Source organism: Triticum aestivum, chromosome 6A (assembly GCF_018294505.1).
Source record: "Triticum aestivum cultivar Chinese Spring chromosome 6A, IWGSC CS RefSeq v2.1, whole genome shotgun sequence".
Lineage (NCBI taxonomy): Eukaryota > Viridiplantae > Streptophyta > Magnoliopsida > Poales > Poaceae > Triticum > Triticum aestivum.
This window is the reverse complement of record NC_057809.1, coordinates 56,329,131-56,341,744: the sequence shown is the minus strand read 5'-3', so window position 1 is coordinate 56,341,744 and position 12,614 is coordinate 56,329,131. Positions and strand designations below refer to the sequence as shown.

The 12,614-nt window shown below is 49.2% G+C and overlaps 1 protein-coding gene and 1 long non-coding RNA gene across 4 annotated transcripts; one reads left to right on the top strand and one right to left on the bottom strand.

Annotated features, from left to right (window-relative positions):
* Nucleotides 1–659: 659 nt before the first annotated feature.
* Nucleotides 660–2,285, bottom strand: LOC123130262 (uncharacterized). Its single transcript, XM_044550199.1, has one exon. It carries the CDS (start codon nt 2,275–2,277, stop codon nt 958–960), a length of 1,320 nt encoding a protein of 439 aa, XP_044406134.1. The 5' UTR covers nt 2,278–2,285; the 3' UTR covers nt 660–957.
* A 4,156-nt stretch (nt 2,286–6,441) lies between these two features.
* LOC123130261 (uncharacterized) lies at nt 6,442–10,776 on the top strand. 3 transcript variants are annotated; one of them, XR_006463779.1, is made up of 4 exons: nt 6,442–6,904; nt 7,042–7,128; nt 7,263–8,817; nt 9,391–10,776. It is a non-coding gene; the product is annotated as an uncharacterized lncRNA (long non-coding RNA). The 3 variants fall into 3 exon arrangements; XR_006463777.1 differs by having other exon boundaries at nt 7,042–8,817; XR_006463778.1 differs by having other exon boundaries at nt 6,442–7,128.
* The last annotated feature ends 1,838 nt before the right edge of the window (nt 10,777–12,614 follow it).

The following is a 12,614-nucleotide window of genomic DNA, read 5'->3' as shown; positions in this document are numbered from 1 at the left end:
GATCGTTCGGATCCGGAGCCAGTGGATTTCGACGCATGATAGATGCCTCGCCAAAAGTGGTCACCACCGAATGGCACAACCCCGATTTGGAGAACCATCTAGGTGGCACCTCGTCCCCACGACGTCGGGCGTCGAAACGGAGGCCATATGCGCCTCCTTGAGTTGCCCAATCCAAAATGGAGGGGCGGAAAGCCCGCCGCGCGAGGCTGCGGAGGCGTCTTTAGCAGCCCGCATGGCGGAGGCGGCTTTGATAGCAGCGGAGGAAGCCCTCTGTGCCCGTATAGCCCAGAGGCGGCAAAGGAGGGCGATGAAGGAGATGACAAAAGAGCAATGTCGGGCGGTCTGTGCTATGGATGGACTGCCCTCCAAGGAGAAGGCCGAGAACAAAGATGCATCGGACAACTCCGGCAGTGAGCAGATCAAGCCGAATCCATTTCGCGTCTTTGACCGCTACTGCCACACGGATGATGGAAAGGGCAAAAGCGCACATGGATGAACTTCTTTCATTGTCGCTTGTTGGTAATTAGTAGAGCATGTCAACTTTTGGTAGTTTGATGACATGTGTTCAGCTACATATGTATGTTGCATGCGAACAACATGAATTTGAGGATTCAGTTTGATATATCTGATTATGAAGAATAAAATTTATGTGATGTTCAGTCACTATCTGCAAATGTACACGAACGCGTCCGCATGCGTTTAGAGGACATGATTTCCTACTTGTTGTAGTTGCTCTAAATCTCCTCCTCGGACGTGTGCCTTCGCTGGTGCAGCTACTCTGTGTCGTCGGCTCGTCGCTAGCTCCGGCCAGGTTCACAATCGCTGTCACCTCCGTCTCTATGATGTTTTCTTTCTCTCGGAATGCTCTCAATCTTTATTATGTGTATAGAAAATACGTGAAGAGAGAGCTTGATAAGAGCAACTCCAACGGGCCGACCCAAACAGACATGCATTTCGTCAGTTTTTTGTCCATTTGGGTCGATGAAACGGACAACGGCGTCCACTTTTTGATTTGAGTCTGCATGTGCACCCAACAGGTGGCTTGACGCACTTTGCCATGTTCGCTCTGGCATTTCGTCGAACATGTAGCAGGCAGCGGGGTTGGCAGCGGCTAGACGGCCGATGGCTACAGCGACACAGGAGGTCTACGCCGTCGAGGTCGGTGGTGCCACTGCTAGCCGTCTCCGGGGAGCTCACCGGCGAGGCATCGCCGGAGGAGCTGTAGTACTCCGGGGTGACGGCGCTGGCGCTGTAGTCGGCACCGGTAAAGTCGACGGCATTAGCGCTAGCACTGTCGTCGGCACCGGCGAGGTCGAACACATAAGCGCTGGCCCCGGCGGCGGCGGCGGCTGCGCCGACGCGCTGGATGGACTTGGGCGACATGGCGGCGGCCGGGAGGTCGAAGGGGAAGCGCACGGGGAAGTTGAGGTCGGCGGCGGCAGATGCGCCCTTGAGACAGAGCAGCGTGGCGTCGTAGGCGCGCGCGGCTGCCTTGGCGGTGGAGTGGGAGCCGAGCCATATCCGCGTCTTCTGCCCCGGTGCCCGGATCTCCGACACCCACGCGAGCGAGCACTCGACCCGTGCCGGCTGCAGCCTTGCCCGTCCTGCACCGGGCCGGCTCCGCCTCGACCTGCGGCCCGCACCAGCCGGCTGCGCGTCCGCGACTGTCTGCCCTCCGCGGCCCCCAGCGACCACGCTCATGGTCCCCTTGCCGCCGACAGTCTCCACGCCCGTGGCCACATCCCGCCAGCTCCGCCCCTCGCCCTTCGCCCGCCGGCTCCGGCTCCGCTCCGCGGCCGGCTTCGCGCGCGCGCGCCGGTCATCCTTCACTGCTCCAGCGCCCGAGTCACTCCTCCTCGCCCCGCCAAGGCTACTTCGCGCGCCGCCTGCTACGACCCGGTTGCCCCCGCGCCTCCAGCCCCAGCTGCGCCTCCCAGCAGCCCGAGCCCTTCTCCGGCACTGTCGCGGCGTGGTTGATGGTCTGGAGCAGGGTGGGTGGGTGGGAGAAGAGAGAGGAAAGGAGGAGAGAGATGAGGTGGGTGGTTGGATGACATGTGGGTCATGCAACACATGTAGTGGGCAGAAGCGGACGAGGAGAGCAGAGAAAACGTTCGCTTTGTGTCCGCCGCCGACACAAATGTGTCCCAAATTTGAGACAGAAATGGGTCCGCGTGGACACAAAGCGGACGCAAAATGGAAATGGGTCTCTGCGTTGGGCAGTCGTTTTTGTCCGCACAGACCCAAATGGACATGGACGGATGAAATGGGTCGCCTCATTGGAGTTGCTCTAAGAAACGCTCCTTTTTCTTTCTTGCTTTTGCTACATGTAAAATGGCCCTTTTTCGATAATTCATCCAATTCAATTTTGATATTTCCAAATAAAGACTTTCCATACATAAGAAGAGGTATATACCATAATTACATCACTTATGTCAATAAGACCAATGGGGTGAATATTAAGTGCTAGGAACTGAAATAGAATGAAAAAGAGTCACTTTGCGATGCACTATGAAATGAGGCATGGAACGAAGTCGCTGCCAAGAAATTCTAGGATATGAAAAAAGCTTCAAACTTATATTTTGGTTCGTTATATGGATGTCTAGACTCCTACAAAGATTCTCCATGTTTTTCTCAGATTTACCAAAAAAGTACATTCGAACCGTTTGGCAAATTGATACAGACCCGCGTTGGATGGCTTTCGCGGTCTGAACAGCACGGTCCGAACGGATACTGAAGGTTTAAGGGTCCGCCTCCGAGATGCCTTAAAGCATCTCTAGCAGACCCCGCATCCCGCCGACCCGCAAAACGCGTTTGCAGTTCACGAAAAAACGATTTTACGGGTCGATTTTAGCTGCAACCGAATAGAACCCGTATAATCAACCTGTAAAAAGAAATATTCTCTGGATATACCAAACAGGCCCACATCAAGCCTAGTTTTTTTCTTGGCCATCTTCTTCCTCACACCAAATTGAAATCAACCGTAGGCTAGGGCGGCCACCGACGGACAGGAGGCCGAGGAAGACGCGGGGCGGAGGCCAGGGCGACCAGGACAGTGCGGACTCATACGAAGCCGCCGTCGCCGTTAGCTAGCTCAATCGATTTTGAGCGGATGCTAGCTAGCTCAATGGATTCTGAACGGACGGACCTAGCTAGAACTAACTGAAGAGCTAGTACGGGGATGGGTGGCGCAACGGCCCCGGGCGGGCCGCCGGGGGGGGGGGGGGGGGCGGGGGGCGGCGGGACGGGCGGCCGGCGGCCAAGGACGGGCGGGGCGGCGTCTGAGGCTGCGCGAACGGTGGACGGCGACCAACTGCTTTCTCTCAATATGGGGCACCGCAGAAGCGGACGCGAAAACTGTATTTCTGCATATCAGGAGGAGTTTTTTCCTGTGCCCCTTAAATTTTTTTACAGGTCCAAACATGTTTACAGTATCTGATCGGGCAGCATTTTTCATGCGGATCCGCATTTTAGCAGTTATTTTACGGATTGAGACATTATAAAGGGTCTACTAGAGATGCTCTTAGCATATTCGCACGTGGAGGTCGTTGGGCCTTGAGTGCTTGTTTTCTCGGTTGCATGTTGTTTAGGGGTTTGATTGCATGACAAACGGTCGACCGTTTCTCAGTATCTAGCACCATATTTCCCCTTCGTTTGCATGAAGGTTTTAAAATTACATACTACAATAAAAATCCATGTAAAACTTCTTTCAAATACAAATGCGACGGCATTATTTCTGTGACATAAATATAGTTTATTATTGTGTTAACGGATGGTAAAATAAATTCTTAAAATAGTACATTTCGTGTTATCTTATAAATCCATACAACCGAAGTATATATCAGGACAATCACAAATCTCCACCGTGTAATGTATCCGAGACTACCGAAGCAACAATTTATAGGAAACTAATCTCCCATATCTAAATGGTTAGCCCCGGCCGCTAACTTATTTCTCTCCAGGAGCAAGCATGTTACCTCACCATGCACCATGCATGGAACATGGCACTAGGGGACACCGCAACATGAAACCCAAAATTGATTAAAAAAAAAGAAAGTAGTGAGAAGGTAAGAGCATCTCCAGCCGTTGCCCTCCCCTCCCCCCCCCCCCCCCCCCCCCCCGCCCCCTCGTCCCAAGAGGCATAAAAGTCGTCCCCTGAGGGCGAGCCGGCGATACAATCGGCGCTGGGGCGGTTGGGCGTCCAGTCGTCGCCTTCAGGCGCTGAGATTGGCCTAGTTTTCGGCCCACTCTCGGCGAATAAAGGCCCTATATGGACGAGAATCGGCCCATATTCGGCGTGGTTCATCGTGGCTCCGCGTTTAATTATGAACATAAATACTTTTTATCACATAGTTAGTTCAACAAAATAGTGCAACAACAAATAGTTCAATACAAATTATATAGTTCAACAAATAAAAACTCATATTTCATCACACGTCGAGCCCGATGTCGCCCTTGAGCCTCCATAGGTGCTCCACTAGATCCTGCCGCAATTTATGATGCACCTGTGGGTCTCGGATCTCCTGACGCATACTGAGGTAGGCAGTCCAGTTTGCCGGTAGCTGGTGATCAACTTCGACTAAAGGATCCTGCCTGTAGTATGGTCCAGTGTCAAACACTGGCTCTTCCTGCTCTCTCTCGATGATCACGTTGTGCAATATGACACAACAAGTCATGATCTCCCATATTTGATCTTTTGACCAGGTTTGAGCAGGGTAGCGGACAACAACAAATCAAGATTGGAGCACACGAAAAGCCCGCTCGACATCCTTCCTGCAAGCCTCACACACCTTGGCAAAGTGGGACTTCTTGCCTCCTGGCACAACGTTTGAGATAGTCTTCACAAATGTAGACCATCTCGGATAGATGCCATCAGCTAGGTAGTACCCCTTGTTGTAGTGCCGTCCATTGACCTCGAAGTTCACCGGAGGAGAATGACCTTCAACAAGCTTGGCAAAGACAGGGGAGCACTGCAGCACGTTGATATTATTGTGAGTTCCTGGCATACCAAAGAAGGAGTGCCAAATCTATAGGTCATGTGTGGCCACCGCCTCAAGTACCACACTTCAATCGCCTTTGGCGCCTTTGTACATCCCCTGCCAAGCAAATGGGCAGTTCTTCCATTTATAATGCATGCAGTCGATGCTTCCAAGCATCCCAAGAAATTCTCTTTGCTGCATTCTGTGATAGGATCCGAGCAGTGTCTTCCGCATTAGGTGTTCGCAAGTATTGCGGTCCAAACACTGCCACGACTGCCCGACAAAACTTGTAGAAACACTCAATGGTGGTGGACTCGGCCATGCGCCCATAGTCATCGAGCGAATCACCGGGAGCTCCGTATGCAAGCATCCTCATCGCTGTCGTGCACTTCTGGATTGAGGTGAATCCAAGTTTGCCGGTGCAATCCTTCTTGCACTTGAAGTAGTTGTCGAACTCCCAGATGGAATTCACAATCTTGAGGAAAAGCTTTCGTCTCATCCGATAACGGCGCCGAAATGTTTTGTCGTCGTGCAGTGAAGCGTCAGCGAAGTAGTCGGAGTAGAACATGCAGTAGCCTTCGAGACGATGCCGGTTCTTTGCTTTCACCCGCCCCAGTGCCGAGCCACCTCGTCGCGGTTTTTCATTGCTCGCCAGCAGCTGGGCGAGGGCGGCGAGCACCATGAGGTGCTCTTCTTCCTGGACGTCGGCCTCGGCTTCCTCCTCCAGCAGCGCGGCGAGCGCTTCCTCGTCATCCGAGTCCATCGCCGAGGCAGGTAAATCGCCGAACACCTTGCGTCCGGCGGGCGTGTACCCGCCGCTAAACCGCCCCTCCGCGGTCGGAAACGCCTAGCTGCTGGTGGAGGGGCTGCCTCGGCGAACCTCTGCTATTTTCCGGCGGGGATTGGCTATCTAGCGGGGAAGGGCGGCAGGCGGCGCCGGGATACAGCTAGTGACGGCCGAGGGCGCGGGGGGTGGCAGGCGAGTCGAGGAAGAAAAACTTGACTTTTCACCTGACGGTGTGGGCCAGCCGTGCTTTTTCCTTGCGGCGGAGCCCCCGATCGCCCCCCAGTGCGCCGGGTTTGGCCTGCGACCGCCGGACCCAAAAATAAACCGAACCGACGCTTTTCGACATTCTGGGGACACGACTGAGACATTTTTTTGACGCTATCGCCGAAAAAATAACTAGGAGGCCTGTTGGGGGCGCGGCTAGACATGCTCTAACTGTATCACGTTGGCAATGCGACTCTTGCTACGCATACCGTTTGCCGGTTACCGCTTTGTTTCTCTCGGAGAGAAAAATATAATACCCTTTAACAGTGGCGCAAAGGGCGAGCCCTCGCGCTAGCCACGTCAAAAAATTACTGTCGCAGGAATTGGGGTTGCGCCGCTCATCTACCGCAGATAAAATCTCCCCACGTTATCTTCGCCACGAAGGCAGCAGCAGCACGCGACCTCCCTCTCTCTCCTTTCCTCTCCCACATATCCCTCCGCCTCCACCGCCACGAGCATCTCCAGCGGGATAGGAACTGGCTCCGCTCTCATCACATGGAGCCACACCAACGTCGTCGTCTCGAGGGGGGAGTGGGTGGGAGGGGAAGATGGCGGCGGCGGCGGTTTCGATCTGTGATGTGCCTCGATGCGCGAGGGCGCCGCCGCCAGCGAGTGCTCCCCTCGAATAGGCAAGGAGCGCTGCCCTTGGCCCACGCGATGACGGCCGCGAACTGCGCCTCCACCCGTGTATGCGCGACCGTGCGTGCTCTCTCCTAGGTCGCCCCTCCACTCTTTCTCAGTTTATCGGATCCTCCTCGCCCCCTAGCTCTTTACCTGTGTTCGTCTTGGCCGAAGGTGGTCGTGGGTCTCGCGCTCGGACAGTTCATCCGGCTGCTTATGACCTCCATCAGAATCTCCTACGAGCTTGCCTGCCGAGGTACGTAACATGGTCGCCTCCACCTCTAGCTCCTCTATTTGTTTCTTGATTGGATTGGGTTGCAAAAATTATTGTTCAGAGGTGGCTGCAGCTATGCAATTACTATCTCAAATTTTATTTTGGCTTTGAGCTTGTAGATGCCAGCACTGCTTGTTTGTATAAATGCTCAAGAAGACTGCTCAGAGGAGGACAATTTGTGTCTGTGAGGGATGGGGAAACAGACAGTGAGTAACATGCCCCCTCCTTTTCTGGCTCCTCTTTCTTGCTTGAGTGGGTTGCATTGCAAGAATTACTGTGCATAGGTAGCTGCAGTTGTGCACATATGTTACCAAATTGCATTCTGGCTTTGATGTTGCAGATGCGAGCACTACCTGTTTGTATAAATGCTGAAGGAGAAAAGTGTTGGGAGAAGGACATGTGTGTGTGTGTGTGTGTGTGTGTGTGTGTGTGTGTGAGAGAGAGAGAGAGAGAGAGAGAGAGTGAGAGAGGTGAAGAGCAAGGAGAACCACATGTTGTCCCTTTGTCATCGACACCATCCCGCCGTTACAGGCTTGTCCCGATGGCCTTTTTGTTGGTGAGCTGTTACCCTGCCCTGGTTCTTTGTCTCTTCCTCTTTCATGGATTATAGACCATGGTACCTTCATCTGTTGTCGACAGTTTCCTCTTTCAGATTTGATGTTAGTTTGTACAAGCTACTGGGTTGTGCTTAGATGGTATGGTTTCTCTGCTATTTAGAAACTACACCTAACACTCAGAAAGTACAATGATCATAGCCTAAACTGAAATATTTATTTTGGCGGGTTTAATATTTATTTTGGTCGGACCCTTCCCTGGACCCTGCGCAAGCGGGAGCTACATGCACCAAGTTGCCCTTTTTAAAAAAAAAATTTGATGTGGGATGGGCATACGAGTTTTGATGTCTGCAGTCCTCTCTGAGCTGCAAGTCGCTCGACAACACCACAAATTCAGTTACAGATTTTTACCAAAGCTAGCTGAAATGAAGTTCAGTTCAGTAGACCATGTCTGTTGGAAGGAAGCAAATTTCTTGCCTTCCGAATCCTATGTAGCCATCATATTTTATTTCAGACTGAATCGTCCCAGCTCAGTGTATCCTTGCTAAAATAAGAACATCATTTTATTTTTATTTTTTTGAGGGGATGCCACAAAACAAAAACTGACCAGGACTGCATCTCTCATATTTTCTTGATTAGATTGTTAATCTGAATTCGTGTTTGATATTGTAGTATGGAGGTTTCACCATGATGCATGTTCCGTTGTCGTTTGTTTTCCATCTGCTTTGATATTGATTTACAAGATAGTAAGTTTTATACGTGTGGTTGGATGCATGTCAATCTTTACAGTTTGATGACAAGATTTATCCAAGGAAGAAAAACTAATATTAGTAACAGTTTTGCTAAAGCACATCTAGATGTGCCATAAGTATTGCACATCTAAGTCCTATATCATTGATTTTACATCGAGATTCGTGTGGATATTTTCCTTTTTCTTTTTCTTTTTCATCTTTATGCTTGATTCACTCACTTAAATGTGCAATAATTAGAGCACATCTAGATGTACACTAGACACACCCTATTAGTAATTACGTGTCATATATAGATGCAGATCCGAGTTGCCATAATGGAATATGGATGGACAACACAAAATAGTCCAGTTCCTTAATTTTGTGTTTATGGAAGTATATGGTTCAGCCTCTACTGTCCAACACGAATTGACAATAATTGACACAAACCTGTGCGCGTTTACTCTGAACGGTAATGTAGTGCATGAATGCTACACACTCTCAATCGCTCTTTTTCCATGTTGGCATCCTACTTCGTTTAATCATGGTGATTTTTCTTGCAGATAACAACATTCTTGCAAGCTTGATTCCCATCATCAATTGAATACTCTTGGTATACATTTTGATTTAACTTATTTCTTTCTGTGGATTCATTTATGTATTATTGTTTGTTTCTAAGTGGTTGTCACTCGGATTTCTGATAACTGTAGTGTGGGTGTTGCCAGAGTGGTGTAAAGTGGTGTTGTTATGGAACTTTGCAGCTGCTCCTAATCGATTCAACCTCCATCTGAATGTTTTAGTTCATCTATGCTTTTGAATTTTTTCTACAGAATAGTGGGATTATAGTTATTCCCAAACGCCTTGTGAAGAGTATTCTTAATTGTATTCGTTGTTGCTTCGGGTGCTTGTCTATATGTCTTATGTGTATTCACCTATAGCTTGATATCCTACGAGAGGACATTTATACGTGGTTCTCAAAAACGAGAGCTACATTTGTATTCTTAAATTTAGTTGATGTTCGTACAGTGCTATTTAGTGTTTGGGCATTGAATATGTCAGTACAACAGTTTCCATTTTTTAAATCTGCATTTCTCTCTCTGTTCTAGACATTACTAGCTCATATAGTATGTATGTTCGGTTATATGCATGTAAGATGTGGCATGTAAAACTTTATTATCTATGACAGGTAAGTAAAGTGGAAGAATGGGATGACGGGGATCTTAATATGTACGTTCATCACCATGTCCCTCTCAGAATTTCCACTATGCATGGCCTGGATGGATTTTAACTTTAAGGATGGCTAGAAAGAAGGTAAAACTGTGGTATCACTTGAGTTTTGAGAAGCAAGGAGTTCCTATTTATTTCTGTAAAAAATTAAAAAAAAACTAAGGCCTTTTCTATTCCTCATGTTGTTGCTTCCTCAAGATCTCTTTTTATTGGAAATTTCATTGTTGTTGGCACTGTAGATGCTGCAATTGAAATACGAGGTTGTTACTTCATGTTGTTTTGCTTCAGAAATATTTATGTTTTGTTGTTGGACTTTGATGTTATTAAGAGGATGATGAGGTCGGGCCGCATGTTGTGCTAGGAGGATTTTTAGAAAACCAAGAAAAGGTTAAGAGAGAAAAGGTATGCTACTCCCTCCAATCCATATTACTTGCCAGTCAAACATATGTATCTTGCACTGAAATATGTCTAGATACATCCGCTTGAGCGACAAATAATATGGATCGAGGGCAGTACTATATTTCATTGTTGAGCTACTTTGAACTTTGTTATTGCTTCTCATGAGATGATTCACTAATTAGCTATCTTAAATACTCCTTCTCTTGTTCTGTTGTAAAGTCTTACTGAAAATTTTATGCAATTTCCCTAGAATTTCCATGGCAATCTCAGTAGGTTATCATGTGGGACATCTGCAATCTGGTCTCGTAATTGATAATTTAAGCTAGACTAGATTGAGATTGGTGGGTATGTGATCTAACATTGTGGCAGTCTGTTACATGTGTAGCTTACTAGCTTGTGATCCCCAAAATGTGCGAAAATGACTGGTTGAGGTCCAGGCTAATTCTGGTGAATGGGTCCTCACATTATTTTTTTGCCCGGTCCGATTAATCATTGTAGTAGTTATTATGGAATCATCACATTCAACAATATGAGCAAAATCTTGCATTATCTTGCTCAGATTTTTCCCACTGAGCTGGACAAGACCAAATATACAGTCACGTCAGTTTCTTATTTTCCGAAATTTAACTCTATTTGGTAGATATATGTAGCTCATCTATAAGTACATGTTGATATTACGGTGATATTAATACATTGAATTATTTGGAAAGAACAGAATGTCAGAGAGTTTGAGGCTATCATTGATGAGACATCCTGGAGAGTTGCAAGTTGCTTGTCTTGTTTCGAATCATGTTCCTGTTGTTTTCCCCCTGCTGAGAGTGTATTATGTGGAAAGTGTAATCATCATGCTCTCTGAGGCCATGTAGAATTGCAGCACTGTTTTCTTAAAAATTGACCTTGTAAATTCTTGTTTTCTTATAATTGATCATGTAACCCTTTGATATAACTTATTGGTTGCTATTGATTGTGGTTAAGCTCTTCCATTTCGCTGGAATGTGCCAAACAAAACGCAAAAAAGAAATTGAAATGGGCGCCACCTACCTGGCACCGCAGAGCTTCTGCTCAGGAGGCGCGCCATGGGTGCGCCCTAACCACTAGTATAATACTGTAGGTCGCACCTTTTCTTGGAGAAGATGCACATCTGAATTCAGATAACCGTCAGCCATTTGTGAAGTCATCAGAACAAAAGACTTCGTATGACGATTTTTATACTACTTCTGCGTAGAGCACGTAGTTTACTTTTAAGAAGAAGAAAGATCATTATATATCTGCCAGTGACATCTTTGGATTCGTTGTTAGTACTGCGTTAGTACGTTTGCCAGCTGGACCGACAGGAAAGGCTTGATCTTGGGTTAACCGGAGCCGGAAAACCACGGATGCAGATGGAATTGGTGCGTGGTTTCGCTCTCCTTTGCAGTTGGGCCGTCCACCAAACTTTTTATACTTTTTTCGAGAGTACGCCTTAGCGTATCATAGTTTTATAAAAGGCAAAATTTGAGTTAGGACACATCTTCTAATCTAATATTCACTATATTTGTAGTCTATTTTTTTATCTCAGTTTTTTTTGTCTTTGTTGCTGCCTTATTTATGGGAGCTTAGATGTGACATTCTTAAAAAACATCAGATGTGAATTAGACAAATTGTTATAAAAAACTGCACTCGCTGCAAACAACGAGCATAGCACAACACCACACATGAGCACAACACCGCAAAGCAAGCTACAACACAAAAGGGCCTATCCTAATCGAAACTCAACACCGCTTCTCGACCGACACCGGACATCTCCGAAGGACACCAACTTCCGTAGAGCTTCACTTGTCGACGCACCATCCACTCTTATCGCCTAAGAGAAAGTGGCAAGTGGTTGGTAGGACTCGATCCGGCCCGAGAAACACGCCGTCTTGGACACACCGGCGACGGGCGTACATAGCGCCGCAAAGGATCAAGGACGACAGTGGCGAACACCGGAGGAGAGCGACGAGGAGCCGGCCATGTCTCCAAACACAATGCTCCTAGCAGAGGAACGACGTCGAAGACGCCGCCATTGTGCCGATCCAACCGAATCGAGGCTTTCGCCCGGAGACAACCACAACTCCAGACGAGTGAGGGAGGTGACGAGCACACCACAACAACGCCTCCAAGGAGGGAAATGGCATTCGCGGGTGCCATCGCCGGCGGCCTGACGGAAGCCGTGCAAGACTTTCATCCGTGCATCGCACCTTACCACACCATCTAGAATTGGGCAACACCGCCGCCACCGCAGCACTTCGCCGATGTAGCTGCCAAGCCGAGGGCCATCGACCGGAGGCACAGCAAGGAGAACACCAGTCACACCATCAACGACCCCGCCTGGCCAGGAACCGCAGCTTCTCCGCGTCTCCGGCAAGTCCAGGCCGCCCGCAACAACCATCGCCCACTCCAAGGGACAACCTTGCAATGACTGGACCCGCATCTCGACAAAGCCAGGCTACCCCATCAAAAGAGCATCCCTGCTCATCACGCCGAACAGAAGTGGCCGGCTGCTCGCTGCTTGCCAAGACTCCATCTTGACCGAGCCTCACAGCGCCGACTCCAAACTGGTCGTGGACTCGCGCTTCTGCCACCGAATGGTGCCGCAACCGGCCAGCCGCACCCTCGCCTCGCTGCCGGCTCCTACCAGAGCTGCCATACTGCCATGCCTCCTGCTGAGCTCCGGCCGCCACCCCCATCTCCGGCTAGCGCAGATCTGACCGGGCCGAACCCCGTCACGAAGCGAACGCCGTGCTGCCACCAGCACGCGCGCTC